Source organism: Megachile rotundata, chromosome 14, assembly GCF_050947335.1.
Source record: "Megachile rotundata isolate GNS110a chromosome 14, iyMegRotu1, whole genome shotgun sequence".
Taxonomy (NCBI): domain Eukaryota; kingdom Metazoa; phylum Arthropoda; class Insecta; order Hymenoptera; family Megachilidae; genus Megachile; species Megachile rotundata.
In genome coordinates, this window is record NC_134996.1 from 5510785 (window position 1) to 5529779 (window position 18995).

The 18995-nt window shown below is 30.8% G+C and overlaps 1 protein-coding gene and 2 long non-coding RNA genes across 5 annotated transcripts in view; 1 reads left to right on the forward strand and 2 right to left on the reverse strand.

Annotated features, from left to right (window-relative positions):
- The window catches only part of Fas1 (fasciclin 1 Fas1 domain-containing), a 690358-nt gene that overhangs the window by 624088 nt on the left and 47275 nt on the right, over positions 1–18995 (forward strand). For 2 of the 3 annotated variants that reach the window (XM_076539832.1, XM_076539834.1), the window contains exons 8-9: positions 3393–3635; positions 5242–5265. In XM_076539832.1, the coding sequence (XP_076395947.1) occupies positions 3393–3635; positions 5242–5265 (267 nt within the window). The remainder of the gene's footprint in view (positions 1–3392; positions 3636–5241; positions 5266–18995) is intronic. The other variant, XM_076539833.1, reaches the window with a different exon arrangement.
- The window catches only part of LOC143265797 (uncharacterized), a 141481-nt gene that overhangs the window by 62580 nt on the left and 59906 nt on the right, over positions 1–18995 (reverse strand). The window lies entirely within an intron of this gene.
- LOC143265798 (uncharacterized) lies at positions 8637–10063 on the reverse strand. Its single transcript, XR_013040501.1, has 3 exons — positions 9355–10063; positions 9076–9283; positions 8637–8912 (listed from the first exon to the last, which is right to left on the reverse strand). It is a non-coding gene; the product is annotated as an uncharacterized LOC143265798 (long non-coding RNA).

An 18995-nucleotide genomic window follows, 5' to 3' on the forward strand; every position in this document is an offset into this window, starting at 1 on the left:
TCACCTGGTGAAACAGGTATCCTGTCGTGCAAGAAATTAACGTTCCACCAGCACGATGAGTTGCGTGCACGTGCCAAGGCACAGGTTCATTTGATCGCGACATAAAGACGCGTCGTGAACGTAAACGTTGTCTTCCTGGTTGTGGAGGAACCGATTTACGCGACAGGTCGTAACTCTTTCGCCGTTGAAAACGGGAAAGGTCGTCGTTACTGATACGAGTAACTTCAGAATCGTGATCCGATCACTGAGTTTCTGGGATGATTAACTTGTTATTCCAAAAGATTTATTGAAGTTTCATTTCTTCAAACTCATCAAAATTAATTGACTTAAGTTATGACAAAATTAATTAATATGAAAATGAATACAAATAGAGATTTGTAAAATGAAATACAATAAAGATTAATAAAAACAAATATTAATAAAAGTAAAATAAAAGTCAGCTGTCATTTATAGATTGTTTAAAATAACCTAACCTAACCTAACATATAAAAAAATTGTCTGATTGGTACTTGATCAATTTTTCGTTATCAAACTACTTTGACTGCGTACATTTTTTTAATTTTTAAAAAGGTATAAAAAGTTCATCTTTGAAAGTCAATTAAATAGCGGTAGAATAAAAGTCAAGATATAATTAAAATAAAGAAATGTGATTTTACAACTTTAACAAGCTATATCTAACTGTTCATTTAGTTGGATAAAAATTTAACGAAATAAGTTTAACCTTCAAGATTAACCTTGAAAACTTAATTTTTGTATACCTTCTTAAATATAAAATTAACGTAACCAAAGTTTTTTCATTTTGTACTGCAAATACTAAATTTGTAATACTTTTATGCAGAATTAAAATTTAAAATGTCACAAAGATTTTCAAGAACGACGCATTGTTTATAATATAACTTGAGTTCTGCTATGATTTATTTTGCTGAGATTACAGAATATACATCAATCATATTATTCCGTAAAAGAAGAAAAAATTTTTAACTATTTTTACAAGAAAAAAATTGAGCGTAAGTATCGTTTAAATGAGAGAAGTTCTACCTCCTCTCGATTATTAAAAAGAAATAAAATATATTCTGTAACAAATTATAAACTGGGAGAAAAGGACGATCAATATTTAAATAACAGTGCAATTAATTATGATTTGATTTTTTTAAATAAAAATTGCATGATAACAATTAGTACATCATAATCAAGATTTAATAAAAATTAAATGATATCAATTTAATTTCTTTCAATATTTTTCACGACTCATTTATGAAATCAACTATAAATTTTTTGAGTCAAATATAAAGATGGAGATACAGTTTATCGAATTTTATTTGACAAATTAAATTTTTGCTAAATATCCTTGAAAGCTTGAAACACAACCTTTCTCAATTAATCAATTAAACGTAATTCTACAAACATGATTTATAATTATATAAATTAAAATTATATTCAAACGTGTAAACAATGAGTACAAAACGTAAGGGAAAGGATACGACCTGTTTCGATTATACGAAGAGGTTCATCAATCACAATACCTGATTTAATTAAACAAAAACCAAAATGGTGTCTCTTCAAAATTCCGCCTCGTATCTCGGTCTGCTTCATTAACATTTACTTTAATCCTTGTTATTAACCCAATTACTTCCGCAAGATTAAACTTTACGTGGAATTTTCTGTTGAAGAAAAACCCATATTAATTGTTCCATAACAGCTTGAGGCTTATTTTTGGGTTCTAATACCTCTACCTGGATTCCTAGCAAGCATTCTATTTATCATTTTCGCGCTGCAGAATTTGCGAAGTTAATTATGCCGGTTCATTCCGCGCACGACAAAAATATTCAACTGAAAGCTTAATAGAGGAAGAACATATCCGAGTGTCTGATTTCAACGAAAAGAATTTTTAATTAACCTGCGAGAGATAAATGTCGCGCTATCTAACGCAGCGAAATTTCACTTAATATAATTACAGCCGTATTCCGTATTTAGGACTCGTCATGAATTTTAAGTATCACGAAACTTTGAAAATTTAGGAATTCGGCAATTTGAAAATTTAGAAATTTAGAAATGTGAATATTAAAGAAGTCTGTATGTATTCACAAATTTTTCAGTTTCTGACTTTTCAAATTTTTTAATTTTTAACATTCTAAATTTCCAAATTACCAAATTTCCAAATTTCCAAATTTCCAGATTTCCAAATCCCCACATCTCCAAACTCTCAAATCCCCAAATCCTAAATCCCAAATTCCCCAAATCCCAATTTCCACAAATCCCAAATTCCCCAAATCCCAAATTCCCCAAATCCCAAATTCCCCAAATCCCAAATTCCCCAAATCCCAAATTCCCCAAATCCCACATTCCCCAAATCCCACATTCCCCAAATCCCAAATTCCCCAAATCCCAAATTCCCCAAATCCCAAATTCCCCAAATCCCAAATTCCCCAAATCCCAAATTCCCAAAATCCCAAATTCCCAAAATCCCAAATTCCCAAAATCCCAAATTCCCAAAATCCCAAATTCCCAAAATCCCAAATTCCCAAAATCCCAAATTCCCAAAATCCCAAATTCCCAAAATCCCAAATTCCCAAAATCCCAAATTCCCCAAATCCCACATTCCCCAAATCCCAAATTTCCCAAATCCCAAATTCCCCAAATCCCAAATTCCCCAAATCCCAAATTCTCCAAATCCCAAATTCCCCAAATCCCAAATTCCCCAAATCCCAAATTCCCCAAATCCCAAATTCCCCAAATCCCAAATTCCCCAAATCCCAAATTCCCCAAATCCCAAATTCCCCAAATCCCAAATTCCCCAAATCCCAAATTCCCCTAATCTCAAATTCCTCAAATCCCAAATTCCCCCAATCCTAAATTCCCAAAATGCCAATTTCCAAATTCCCCAAATCCCAAAATTCCCAAAATTCCCAAATTTTCAAATAATCCATAGTTCAAATCCCTAAATCTTCAAATACTCCATATTCCTACATTAAAATCTCAAACATCCTGAAACCCAGAATTTAAAAACTTGAAACTATTACATCTAAATATTTCAAAATCATAATATGTATCAAGCCAAAATCCCTTGGATTCCTAAGAAGTTTTCAAGATATCACAATACTAATAAAAACAAAATACATATACATATTTATAACTGCGAATAAACGCAAGTGTGAAGAATGTGCATATCTATATACGACTGTGACTCGTAAAAATTGCTCCTAAAAGTCATAAATTTCTGAACTTCGCAAATTCTGCCCAACTGAAGCATCGGATTCTTCACTTTCTTTTAAGATTAATCGTTTTCATTTTCTTTCGTAATTATTTTCTTTTCTTTATTAACGATCCTTCGTAGTGATCAGTTTCCTCTACACCTTGACATCGATAAACAGAAATCTCTTTTCTCCGTTCAGGAAAAGGAGGATGGACCGGTGTACAAATTTTACGAGACCATCCGAGATTTCGGCGAGGAAATTATGGGTACCATAAGTCACCTGCGTGATGTTACGCTGTTTGCACCAAGCAACGCTGCTCTGGAAGAACCTGGTGTGCAACAAATCCTTCAGGACAAGAAACGAGTCAAGGAGATCCTGAATCTTCACTACGTCAGAGAACGATTACCTCTCGACAAAATTAAGAACAAGACTGTCATCCAGGTGAGTACGATTTATTTTATGAACGATTTATTCATTGCTTACTGGGTTAATACTTTCGTACGTACATATTTCAAAAAGTTTCGATTTGCTTTGCTTAATATATTACTTAATATAACTTAATATAACTTGATATAACTTAATATAACTTAATATATTACTTAATATAACTTGATATAACTTAATATATTATTTAATATAACTTAATATGATTAAAATATTGTACAACACGTATTTTATTTTGGATAAATATTGACAAAAGAGGATACAGAATGACCTTGATCTTCTCGTACGTTCTCGAGGTCGTCGTCCTGAATAAGTTTTCCTTATAACTTAATCGTCGCTCGTTGTTTGTTACAATATTATTAACAAAAAGTATTTGGAAAAATATTAATCCAAACTAACATAACCTTACCTTGTTTTATAATTGATGGTATTGATTCTCTAACGTTCACATTTAATTATATTATAAAACAAGTTAAGTTGGGTTAGGTCAGAATAGTATTCTGTGATTTTCTTTATAACTTAATCGTCGCTTGCGATTCATTGCGAAATTATTAACAAAGGAGTATTTTGAAAAATATTAATCCAAACTAACATAATAATCTAACCTAACCTTGTTTTATAATTGATAGTATTCATTCTCTGACGTTCACATTTAATTATATTATAAAACAAGTTAAGTTGGATTAGGTCAGAATAATATTCCTCGGTTATATGACCAGAAATTCAAAATGATTGAAATCTGTTCAACTTGATTTGTAAAATCACCAGTTATATATAATAGCTGCAGGCTAAGTGTTGTCCCAAATATTAAACTGCTGCCAAAATCGTAAAGTTTTTTTTTATAAGATTACATACAAATCTAGATTTTTATTAATCCAATATGGTTAATAATCTTTTTACGAACAATGAACGACGATTAAATTACAGAGAAAAGTTAATTAGGTACATATCCTTGATAATATACAGTCAAGGTCAATGTCATTGGAACTATGTCTCTTTCTGTAAATATTCATTTTTTCTTGTAATACTGAATTACTGAGTCGTGTAAATTTTTGTGTAATAATTACATAAATTGGCAAACCGTTTATTTTCGTTACCTTCAGTTTTTGAGAAATTCAATTTTGAACAAAACTATTTGATTCAAGAATTTCTAAAAATTGTATTAGTGAAGATGTCTAAGAATTCTATTTACAAATATATTTAAAAATTTTATTTCTAAAAATATTGAAGTATTTTTTGAAACAACATATTTCAAAAAACATATGGTCACATAAGGTATGTAAATTATTTGGACAATTAATAAAAAATAATTGCTTCTCCTATTAAAAGAGAAGAATCATTGCTAAAAAAGTTGAATAGCTCTGTTTTACATTCAACAGTAATTCAATAAAAGCAAATCGAAACATTTAATCACTTATCACAATAGTCATTGATCACAACGATATATAAGAGAATATAAAACGTCCTCCAGTTTTAAGGATTTTGTTTTAATTATTCCCTTTTCTCGTTTCGATATGTTTTCAAATTAAAACGAAGTATTTACACGAATACGAGATTTTTCAAACTGATTAACCCAATGTTTTTTCTGTTTTTTTGTTCAAAGAAATCCTCGGGGAAGTCACATGGGGTAATTACATATTCATACAGCTTTCAGTGTTTCTCTGTTAAACTGTTCGTGAAACTTTCTGCATCTTTTTTCTATCTTTCTCTTTTTCTCCGCCTGATTTTACTTCTTCCAGTGTTGAACCTAACTTGAAACCCTTGTTATTTTGTTTCGTACTTAAGACAAGTGTAAGTGAAACCCCCAGTTGGTAAACAGTACATTAATGACTAATATTTATAACTTATCTTGAACTCTATATATATAACATTATACAGAGTGGTCTGAGAATAGTAAATACTTTAGAAAATACCAGTATGAACTATTTCGAGAGAAAATATTTCTTAATAAATGATTTACATTCATTTAATACGTGTATATTTATTAATAGCCAAGATCTTCAGATTTGAACACAGTTCAATGAGTTTTATGACTTGAGAGAGGGTTGTAAGTGCTCTATATTTTGTCTCTATTTTATTTTTATAGAAATGTAGGAGTTTAGAAATTTGCAAATTTAAGAATTTAGGAATTTAGGGGTTTACAAGATTAAAAATTTAGAGCTTGAGATCTAGGAATTTGAGAGTTTGGAGTTTTGAAGAATTTGGAAATTTGGGAATTTGGGAATTTGGGAATTTGGGAATTTGAGAATTTCGGAATTTGGGAATTTGAGATTTGGGAATTTGAGAGTTTGGGAATTTAGGAATTTGGAAATTTGAGAATTTAGGAATTTAGGGGTTTACAAGATTAAAAATTTAGAGCTTGAGATCTAGGAATTTGAGAGTTTGGAGTTTTGAAGAATTTGGAAATTTGGGAATTTGGGAATTTGGGAATTTGGGAATTTGAGAATTTGGGAATTTGGGAATTTGAGATTTGGGAATTTGAGAGTTTGGGAATTTAGGAATTTGGAAATTTGAGAATTTGGGAATTTGAAAGTTTGGGAATTTGAGAGTTTGGGAATTTAGGAATTTGGGAATTTGAGAATTAAGGAATTTGAAAATTTGAGAATTTGGGAATTTGAGAAATTGGAAATTGTAAAATTTTACAATTTTGGAATTTAACGATTTCGAAATTGGAGAATTTGAGGATTTGGTATATCAAAATTTGGAGATTTGAGGATTTGGGATATAGAAATTTGGGAATTTGAGAATTTCTGGAAACTTGTTAATTTTTGAGAATTCAATGCTTTTTTGAAAATTTTAGGAATTTTTAAATTCAATATTTTGAGGTTTAGGAAATTTAGAAATTTAAACGTTTAAAAACTTGTAAATTTTAGAAATAACCGAATTAGGAAGATTAGGAAATTTATATATTAGAGATTTGAAAATTGTTTTAACTTAAAAATTTATTCTCATTTGAAAATTGTTTAATGACTTAAAAATGTTAAACATTGTTAAATATTTATACTGAGCAAAATACAAATCTATAAATTAAATTTGTAATAACTAAATATAAATGCATATTATGTAAAAAATATTTACTCAAAATTATTCATACTGCAATTTCCTAAAATACTTATTATTCTTCTTGTAACACCCTGTATAACTGTTATCTATGCTTGTTCTTCTACTAACGTTACTCGTTTGCACTTTCACGATTAATTAGACACCTATCGATGTTGAGTGATGTGTGTTGTAAGATTTTTTATTTATCACTTCAATTTTTACAGAATACGTAGTATTTTTGTGTAGATATTGTATCACCGATACAATTAACACCTTGCATTCCGTATCTGTAAATCACGAAATCAATTTTTCCGCTGATTTTATCGTAGTCGTTATTCAAGCACCTTTGTATTGATTGTATTTCTTCAGATTGAGGTAATTTAAGGTACTCTGATAAATGCAATCTATCTTAGATTTGATTATTAGAAATGGTAGACTTCTTTGTGAATCAATCGGAAATTGTAATTTTTTTTTTAAACTTTATGTTGAACATATTTTATGTTAGTACATTTTTTCCTTCGTGAATTTCGAAGAATATCAAACGTGATTTAAGGTATTTATTAAGTGTATCAAGATGAAACATTAATTACTGAAGATTAAGAAACTTCTGTAAAGACTCCACACTGTGAAATCATTGACAATTTTAATGAACTCAGCTAATTATAAGTAATTAACAATTCACGAATTACTTTTATGAACTCTGAAAGTTAATTATTTGAGGTTATGATAACTCCTGAGTTTGATAATTTGAAAGTTTTAAAGTACGTATATTTGAAAATTTCTAAATATCGCAATTTTTGAAGATTTATATTTCTGAATATGAATATGTATATTCATAAAAATACCTAACTTTTATAATGTCAAACAAGTAATACTTGTAAATTCAAAAATTTCAAAACAAGCATTTTAATTATTAAATTATAAGTTTTATAAAATTAAAAATTTTTAATCTTTCAAATTACTGAATTTCCAAATTTCTATATTTAATTATTAATCCTAAAATCTGGAATATCTTAGAGTCTGTAGATTCGAAAGCCTTAAAACTTTTAATTCGATAAATTCAAAATACGAAAGTTCTCAAATCTGTAATTCTAATAAAAAGTAATTTCCAAGTAAAAATTACCAGAATAGCCCATAATATCATCAACTTTAAGGGACAATATAAAACAACCTTATTATGGCTTCACTTTCAGGGATATAAAAATACACGGTGACTCACCACATTTTGCCATCTAGATTTGCGTCATTATTATTATTCATAGCAAACAACGTTTTAGATGAAGTTGAATGGTTTTGAGAGAAGCATATGCTGGTGGTATATTTTTTTTGTAGGTGGACGCGTAAAGGACATATGAAGGTCATTAATGTTTTTTTAAATGGAATCACATATTTTTTATTGCATCAGCTGATACTCCTTCATATTCTTTACAAAAAAGTATTAATCTATTTATGTGAAAAGGTCATTAGTTTAGGAGAGATTTTAATTCTAACTTGTTAGGAAGTCGTGACCTTCTGGTCAATATTATGAATTGCCCTAACCGAAGAGCAAATGTTTTTCTACATGCTCTGAGAGGCCACGTGTCACCAAACGAATTGTGAGTTTTTGCTTTTTTTGTTACGCAGTAACAGTGAAAGTTTGTCTCTTTTACATTTCTAATACGGTGAATACGACGATACGGTGAATTATCCCTTCATAATGAAGTTTTCTAAAGAAGAAAAGATAGTCATGTTATCAGTTTATTTTGTAGCTGGGAAAAGTGCTACACGTATAGAAAGATTATACGCTACCGAATGTTAGTAAGTCGTTAATTTCTCGATTCAGAAAGCATTCTGATGCAAATGGTCGCTGCATTGAATCTTTTCTGTAAATAGACATTAAAATTGAAATATCTCTTAAACTAATGATTTTTTCACATAAATAGATTAATACTTTTTTGTAAAGAGTATGATGGAGTATCAGTTGATGCAATAAAAAATATGATTCCATTTAAAAAAACATTAATAACCTTCATATGTCCTTTACACGTCCACCTACAAAAAAAATATACTACCAGCATATACCCTCCTCAAAAACATTCAACTTCATCTAAAACATTGTTTGATATGAGTAATAATAATGACGCAAATTTAGATGGCAAAATGTGGTGAGGCACCCTATATAAATCATTACTAAAAATTACAACACAATATTTCACAAACGTATCAGTATATTTGAGAGCACCATCTTGTCCTCTGAAACAAAATTCAATTTATTGATTTTATAAACATTCTCCAATTTGTTTACCAAACATTATCCAATTTATATACAACACTAAAAATTTAAAGAATTATCTTGAAGAAAAATTATAAAAATTAAAACCTGCAAAACGTGTCAACTTATCTCGATTTCTCTTACCTCTAAATCGCTTATTAAACTGTCAGATAACTTTGTGTCGCCGGTTCTTCCACTGTCACTACGTTCCCATCGCCAGCGGATACAGGAAGCGAGGTAAAATAGCAAAGAGCTTTTTGTTATTCCACCGAAAAGTTTTGTCGTGCTGATTGGATGATAATGAGCTAGCCAGAAGCCGGGAAAACGAACGGTGTTCTTCGTGCTCGATTTTCTGCAAAGTTTGAGAGAGTAGAAGTAGCCCCGTGTTGTTATGACGTTAGACGTCTTTCGTCGAACTTTTACCTTAGCAATCCACTTAATCCCGAGGGACCGAGCCTCCTTATCGAGTTCGGCCAGGGTGGTTCATTTTCATTTAACGCCACTTCTACGAACTTCTGGCCCGTTTATATAACGCCCGATTAATGTAACATCGGTCGGAGTTCGATATTCACAAGTCAATATTATTCGCAGTCTCAATGGCTCGCGTAGTAATGAACTATGGTTTACTTTGAATCGTGAAAGGCCTTCTTGTTAGGAGCGGTTTCTACTCTTATATTTGTGTCCGGAAATTATTACTCGAACATTTCTCGGGGCTTCAATTAGCTATGGAACATGAAATCTATTGAGACAGTTTTATTGCCGATAAAGTGTGAACGAAGTAAGAAGCTTGCATTTTGTTTCTTGTTGAATACCATAACTCCCGCCGGTGGAGAAATGTATTACGAGCCGGAGGGGTCACAGCCGCGTGGCTGGGGGCTGTATTTTGGTCAAGGTAGTGTTACTAGGCTAACTCAGGTTTGTTACTTAACCTGAGCGCCAAAGGAAAATAGACGCGGGGATGAGCCGACGTATGGCTAACGCCGGGTGCCCCAGGAGGTTGGTTATCGTGAACTAGCCGACGCACAGTGGCGAAAAACGGCGAAAACGTGGACAAAACTAATATCTTCGATTCTGAGATAAATTATTTAAATGTTTTTCGATAAAATGATTACATTAGTGTTACAAATTAGTTTTTTGTGTTAAAAATCGAATTTTGATTTGTTAGTTAACTAATACGGTTAGTTAACTAGTACGTATGAATTTTTATCTCGTAAACTATTTATCGAAATTAATTAAATCTTTTTGTATTTTAAACTTGAATGTTTGAACTATCATAATAATATTTTTTTCATTAGCAAATTCATTTTTTATTATCAGAAATTGCAAATAAATTTTTATTTTTTAAATTATTTAATAATGTTTAAATATCTAATATGTAATATATATATATATGGGTGTGGATATTGAAATCTCACCTACAAAACAAGACTTTTTGCAACGGTCAGCGACGACATATTTGAAAAACGTTCGAAACCGCTGTTGTCACATATGATAATAGGGCGCGCGCGTGAACATAAATGTGAATAACTCAGAAAACCGCAAATTACCGCAAGATATCTTTACAGATTCTTGTTCCGGAAGTTTCCAGCTTTCATTTAAGCCTATTTGGTAGGTGAACCGAGGTGGAATTCACAACTTTTCCCTTACATAAACATTAAGTACGTTTATGGTTTATATCTCCTTTTTCAGTTTGTATCAGTGTTAAAGATAAACCTTTTGATATGCAACCTACATAATTATTATACTAAAGTACCATAAAAAATGCCAATAAAACTGGATGAATATAATAATTAAATAATAATTAAGTAGTATTATGTTAAACTTTGTTAACTGTGAAACGTCCGGGACTGCTGTTGTCGCGCGCGTTAATAGGGTGCGCATATGGACAAAAATGGGAATAACTCATAAGACCGCAAATTACCGCAAGATATTGTTATAGATTCTTGTTCGGGAAGCTTCCAGCTTTCATTTAAGCCTATTTGGTAGGTGAACCGAGGTGAAGATCACAACTTTTACCTTACACAAACATTAAATATGACTATGGTTTATATGTTTTTCCATATCAGTGTTAATAATAAACATTTTGTTGTGCAACCTACATAATTATAATGTTAAAGTATCATATAAACAGCCGATAATAATGGATGAACATAATATTTAAAAAATAATGAACAGCATTATGTTAAACTTTACCCGGAAAAATTGACTTTAAAAAATGTTCAACTTTGGAGGCTCATATCTTCGAAATGGTAGTAATAAAATCATTAAAACTGTGAAAACAGTATGCACAGATTCCTTATAAACTAATTCCATTAAACGGATTTCAAGAATTGCGATTTTCATTTTTTGACTTTTGTCCACGTTTTCGCCGTTTTTCGCCACTGTGCGACGTATGGCTAACGCCGGGGGTCACAGGATTGGTCAAGACGCGGGGATGTACCGACGTATGGCTAACGCCGGGTGCCCCAGGAAAATTATATGTGAACTAGCCGACGTATGGCTAACGCCGGGTGTCACAGGAAATGTTAGTAGTTGTGCTCGTAGCAAAGATATGCCAGTATACCTCGAGCGGCTAAGATATACCGACTGGTGGGTTTGTTAGGACTTTGGTTATAAATTGACAAAGGCAATAATTAAGTTTAAAAATAAAAGTTGAAAATATATTCTTTTCCCAAAACCGGAATTACAAATGGTTATGTGTATTTGTCGGTTAAGGTGATTTTTACAAGAAATGTTCTTGACTTGATTTCACTTGAATTTAATATGTTTCGACTCCGACAAAGCGAGAATCTAATCCTGCCCAGTTTTAACGAAAAACAAGCGAAACGGGGACCCGAAAGTACTTTAGGAAAAATGCCTAACAGTAAAACTATACGTACTGTACGGTAATCAAAAGTTGCTCGAAAGGGACTCTAACCCGATCTTGCTCAAAAGTGACTTAGTTGTAATTCAACGTGAAATGGCTCTAACTAAACTCTGCCAGAGGTTCCTCGTTAGTCCAAGTTCGAGAATCAACTGGGTCCACGGACAGAGGTTCCGTATTAGACGACGTTTAATAATCTACTGGGTCCGAGGCGTCTTCTCCACAACCCTTTTTATACTCAAAAATGGGTAGAAAATGAGTAGTGGCGGAGACGGTGAGAACGAATCAACGCGACGTTTTCGTCTAACGAATTTTCATCGCGTTGGTCCGAAGACGTTAGATGTTCTTGAGCGAAGCCTAATAAGGAAACCCTGGTAACTGGGAAAGCTAGGCAAGACTAAACTCTGACTTCGCGGTGGTCTTCGACTATTCTAGAATATTCATCTCCAAGGAATAAAAATCATTGGCGTACGTAACAAATGTATGGTGTTTTTAGCAAAGGTCTGTTTACAACGGAATTTTGAATTATTGCTGAAAATAGACGTTAGAACCGTTCATGACAAGGGAATTTCTTCGGCGAAACATTCGGGTGTCATTCGGATAAAATCGGGAATCTTCGTGACTGTGCCGACTGTTCTTTATTCGTGAACACGTGGCAGTAAAAGTCGGATTATAGAATAGAAACACGTTTGAATGAACAAATTATATATAAAATACCAAAGTTTAAAACAGTAATGAACATATTTTTAGCTCTTAGGAATTCGAAATGAATTTAATAAAAAGGGGAATAATAATAAATGTACAAAACCTGAGAAATAACAGGTAATAGTTTTCATATCGTATTCTATCAGCTTGTTGGAGTTGAAACAGTTTTATTAACAAATAATTAATATTGATCTATGTATGACAGTGTATGTATCAGGTTATGAATTTATTTTGTAGAATTTTAAGTTAATCTTTAAACTTCTATGTATATTTAATATAAATGGCAAGTTATGAAATAATGTTTTGTTAATTTCAAAGCTGTATAACTTGATGAATAATATTTACTTAAATATTTTTGTTTAAATATTTATTAAGTTAATAATGTGCTACATAATTTTTAAACTAATATAAAATTCATCAATTTTTATTTAATAGCTTTGTAATAATTATAATAAGAAAAAATTTGTTAATGTAACAAATTTCGAACTATAAACACTACAAACTTTTGTCACGTACAGAGAAAAGATCTAACACAGTTGCATTAAATTGTTCTCGAGTGTGTGAAAAATAATATTTATTTAAAGCGATCTATTCACGTGCAGCAGGTAAAATAACAATTTCAGCGTGAATTTATACGTCCTCACTTTATCTTTGAATAAATTTAAACAAGTTTATTCTACTCGGCGGATCGTTTGCGAATTTGTCGTTTGTTTATACCTGCGAGAAATTTATGGGATGATGCAGAAGCGTTTTACAAATCCGCAGTGAAAAATCGTACTTTTTCCGTCTATAATAAACGACTGAAAGTACCGCGAAAAATACGATTCGAACGTAATTCGTTTCATAAGTGAAATATTTCTTGACTCACGATTCGTTCAGCTGTTACGTCAATTTGAGAAATTGCTCTGTGCTATGCTTCGATTCACGTAAGCCGCAAATAATTTCTGCCATTCCCACTTGGTGAATTTACAGAATGGATATAAGTAACAGAAATGCAATTTAACGTAATATTAACATTACATTTATGGAACACATAAAAATGACGGGTTTTAGATTTTTTATTTTGAATTATCAGAATTATTAAGAAGCTTTTGTCGAGATTTTTTAATTTTGTAGTTTTCTATTTTTCTAAATATTTAGTTTCCAAATTTTTAAGTTTAGAAATTAAAAAATTTAATGATTTGATAATTCATTAACGTGATCAGAATTTGATGACTTCGGAATTTGATAATTTCAGAATTTGGGAGCTTTTAAATTTCAGAATTTGAAAATTTATTATTTAACTATTTTAGAAATTAGGAATTTGAGAATTTGAAAATTTTATAGTTTGATAATTTCAAAATTTGAGAATTTTTGGCGACGATTTTTTCAATACGAATTGATAAGTCGATAAATTGATAAATTGATGAATTGGTGAATTGGTGAACTGATGAATTGGTAAATCGATAAATTGATAGATCGATAAATTGATAGACCGATAAATTGATAGACCGATAAACTGATAAATCGATAAATCGATAAATCGATAGATTGATAAATCGATAAATCGATAAATCGATAGACCGATAAGTTGGTAGACCGATAAACTGATAAATCGATAAATTGATAAATCGATAAATTGATAAATCGATAAATCGATGAATTGATAAATCGATAAATTTGTAAGTCGATAAACCGCTAAATTGATAAATTTATAAGTCGATAAACCGATAAATTGATGACTCGATAAACTAATAAATTGATAGTTTGATAGTTTAATAAAATCAAGCAATTTACAAGAAAATAAATTAGATTGCCGTTTTTATTAAAGTTTCAAACGAATTTATTGTTATTAATTTCCCGTTTAGAGGATAATACTAAGATATTTATATGGAATTTCATTCGCTCGATAATCGATAACGACCTCTGTGCACAAAATTTCAACGTTATGCGGAAATCTCGTTACTCCTGATTAGAACGATTTACCCGTTGTTTACTGTAATTAATGTGCATATCGTAGACCGTAGATGTTAAACGAAGGCGGGTACAGTCAATATTGGCGGCCATTGTTAATAAATATCCGTGAGTATTACTCGATCGATGCTGTTTAATAATCGACAATTAGCGACTCGATATCAACACACCTGTTTCACCTGTTATCGTAATCCATTCGGGAATTAATTCATGCCATACTTCCATTTTGCAGTGCTCTCCTTGTTGACTAATAAATTAACCTCTTGTTAAGAATTCAATGAACCGAATCGTAATCTGTTACTATCCAAAATGGTGTATACTGTCGATTCAAAGTACTATATTACCAGGTCGATATAAACGTATACTGATCAATGTAAATATAGACTGATAACGTATACACAGGTAACTGTTCAATGCGAGTTGCAAGGAGATTGATGTTACATGGTATTGAATTCGCGAATACAACAGAAATTAAATTTATATATGTATAGAGAAAATAAATTTATAAGTATAGGAAACTTCGGAGATTGTAAATTTGGGTTTTTAAAAATTTCAAAAGATCGATTTAGGGACTTGAACATTTAGGAATATTGAAACTTTGCCATTTGGAGATTTAAAATTTTCTCAATTAGGAGTTTTGGAATTTCGGAATTTTGCAATTTTGCAATTTTGCAATTTAGGAAATAGGGAATTTAGAATTTTACGAATTAGAGAACTTAGTGATTTGTCAATTTCAAAATCTTTTGAATTTAGAAATTTAAGGATTTAGGAATCTAGAAGTTTAGAAGTTTAGAATCTTATGAATTAAGCAGTTTAGTGATTTATTACTTTAAAATTTTTTGGAATTTTGAAATTTAAGAATTCAGGAATTTAGGAATTAAGGAATTGAAAAATTTTGAAAATTAGGAATTTAGCAATTTAACAATTTGTCAATTTGAAAATTTGAAGATTTGAAGATTTGAAAATCTGAAAATTTGAAAACTTTTTGAATTTAGAAATTCAAGAATTTGTTAATTTTTTTGTGATCTTGTCAAATTTGACCAATTTAAAACATTGGAAACTATACAAACTTGGTAATTTTGAAAAGCTGGAAAATTGACAAAATGAAAATTAGAATTTTGAAATTTGATCTCGTAACTTAAAACATTGGAAAAGAAATGTTTATATATTCAAATTGAAAAATCTGAAAATTTATATATATAAATAATTCTATTTAACTTACACAATAATTCAGGCTTTTTATTTTTAATACTTCAAATAAGAAAAATAATTATTCTGAATTATAAACAACTTTTTATTAATGCTCATATATTCAAATATTATTTTTTTCCACTAACTTTTTGTTTTTATTGTTTTTATTGTTTTTATTGTTTTATTTTATTGTTTTTATTATTTTCAATTCACATAAAAAAATACATTGAAATTACGTTATTCTTTTGTGCATTATAGCATAAAATAAACGAAACCAATATTTTAGTAAAATAAATTGCTGTGTTCGATAACTTGCATGCAATGTTTCAATAAAATTTATTCTCATATAAATTAACAAATAATATAAACGTATGCACAGTTGAAATTATATCGGGTATCACGAAGTTACAAATATTTTATAAGTTTGTATCGCATATGACCCAATCTCCATCATTCATGTATTAAACACTGAACCTATTATTATTTAAAATATTAATTAATATGTTGATTAAATTTTCCCAATATCAATTAAAATCTTTTCGTCAAACTTAAACAGAATTTTGAAAATTCAAAAATATAGTAGATAATGCTCCATGCCATAAAACCTAATCTGACCCATCCTAATGTAACCTAACCTAACCAGACTTTTTAAATTTCATAAAATACAATAAAGAAAGCGCCACGTCATAAGACTAATTCTAATTAAATCTAACTAGTAAAACTAATTAATTCATTACCAAAGCAATAAATATTTTGCTACATGCCCTCAGGTAAAAGCCATAAAGTTAATAGTGTAACAATTTGATCCACGTATCGTGTTTACAGTTTATCGCATTTCGTATCAATCGCATGTTTAATATCGATTAGTTGCAAAACAAAAGTGAAGCAATCTTGATTATGCACGCAATGACACTTTATACGTGCCAGTAGAATGTTAATTTATTAACAAGCGAAGGTAATAATTAAAGGCTATGTTCCATATCGGCGTTCCGACTGATTGAAGCACGGATATTCAAGTGTAATTAGCTATAACGTCGATTTCGCGTAATTACATTCTCTGATTAAAATCGACAATCACTGACCAGACTTGAAATATCGATACCGAACGGATCTTGCAATGATACGGTTTCGATTATTTAATTGAATCACTAAGTTGCTGTCTTAACAATATTTCACTATTTGTACACTTTATCCTCGTTAGAAAATATCTTTTTATTTTTCAGAGGACATTTATCTCACTACTTCGTTTGTCCTCATTTCACAAATTAAGTAGTCTCCAGAGGGTGATTCAACTGTATTTCCTAGTTCTTGAGGACACTGCTTGCATAAATCTTGAACTTTGAACAGTACATTAATCTGGATTAATATTTACAGCTTTTGCATTTTTTCTATGAAATTACGTAACTTCTGGTACTCCTGCGTTTGATGGAATAATATACAGGGTGGCTCACCACAATTTGCCATCTAGATTTGCGTTATTATTATTACTCATACCAAACAATGTTTCAAATGAAGTTGAACAGTTTTGAGAGGGGCTTATACTGGTGGTATATTTTTTTTGTAGGTGGGCGTGTAAAGGACATATAAAGGTCATTAAAAATTTTTTTAAATGGAATGATACATTTTTTATTGCATCAGCTGATACCCCTTCATATTCTTTACGAAAAAGTATTAATCTATTTATGTGAAAAATCATTAGTTTAGGAGATATTTTAATTTTAATGTCTATTTACAGAAAAGGTTCAAAGTGGCAACAATTTGCATTAGAACACTTTTTGAATCGATAAATTTATGACTTACTAACATTCCGTAGCGTATAATCTTTCTGTATGTGTAGCACTTTTCCCAGTTACAAAATAAACTGATAACATGTCTATCTTTTCTTCTTTAGAATACTTCATTATGAAGTGATAATTCATCGTATCGTCTTATTCACCGTATTAGAGACGTAAAAGAGACAAAATTTCACTGTTAGTGCGTAACAAAAAAAAAACAGAAACTCACAATTCGTTTGGTGACACGTGACCTCTCAAAGCATGTAGAAAAACATTTGCTCTTCGGTTAGGGCAATTCATAATATTGACCAGGTCACGACTTCCTAACAACTTAGAATTAAAATCTCTCCTAAACTAATGACTTTTTCACATAAATAGATTAATACTTTTTTGTAAAGAATATGAAAGAGTATCAGCTGATGCAATAAAAAATATATGATTCTACTTAAAAAAACATTAATAACCTTCATATGTTCTTCACAGGTCCACCTACAAAAAAAAATATACCACCAGCATATGCCCCCCTCAAAACCATTCAACTTGATCTAAAACATTGTTTACTATGTGTAATAATAATGGCGCAAATCTAGATGGCAAAATGTGGTGAGCTATCTTGTATAAACGGACGAAACTAAGATAATTTAGGCAACTGTGTCGTTTATTTTTTACCAGCTGTAATATTGAACTTACATCAAAATGTATCAAACAAAAGTTGTGCATTTTTTCACGTAGAATATGATTCCCGAATAAAAAATATGGGTTTATGATAAAAAAAGATAAGATGAAAGATGACAAGATGAATGAAGGACAACTTAAGTGGAACACCTTGTATTGGTTGCTATTTTCTGTTAATCATTCAAAAACAAAGCATCAAACCTCATCTACGCATAAGAAAAAATTCAGAATCAATTTTCCTAGAACCACACTAGTTGTGTACGCCCTGTATTTAACTTTCAAAATGAAAAAAGTTGCTAAATTTCTACAGTTCCAGAGTAAATTGTGTATTACACTTATTCAAACAATTACGTTAAAAAATACGTTGGAATTGAAAAGCTACTAAAAATGAGATAATAAGGCAAGCAAATTACGTTAGTTTAGCCGAAGCTCTACCTGTGTAAACCAGGTTTGAGACCGGAGATTAAGAGGATCCAGTTGATCTTACGACTACGAATCTGCGAATAAAAGTAAAAGAATGAACGGTTTTAATTTTACATGGATATTAAATATGAACTAGCTTTGATTTCGCTTTTTTAATCGTTTTCCAGGCACGTTGCACTGCCGTTGGTCGAAATATATGGGGATTTTTATTTCACAGCTGAACCGATTTGCATTAAGCAGTTCCTGGCCTCTGGTTTCGCACCAATTTATCTCGAGGATATGTTTTATGTCAGCTCGCTGCTTTATGACACCGCGTTACAGCTCACGATGAAAAGATAAAACAGTTACGGGGTAGGGAAACACTGAAGTTTCGTAAAGCGACCTGTCCAGTCTCGTACGCGATTATGCTTCTTTTTTCTCCGGTAACCACCGTGTCCAACGCGTATTCGTAATTAATTTATTCGACGTTGTCCCACGTA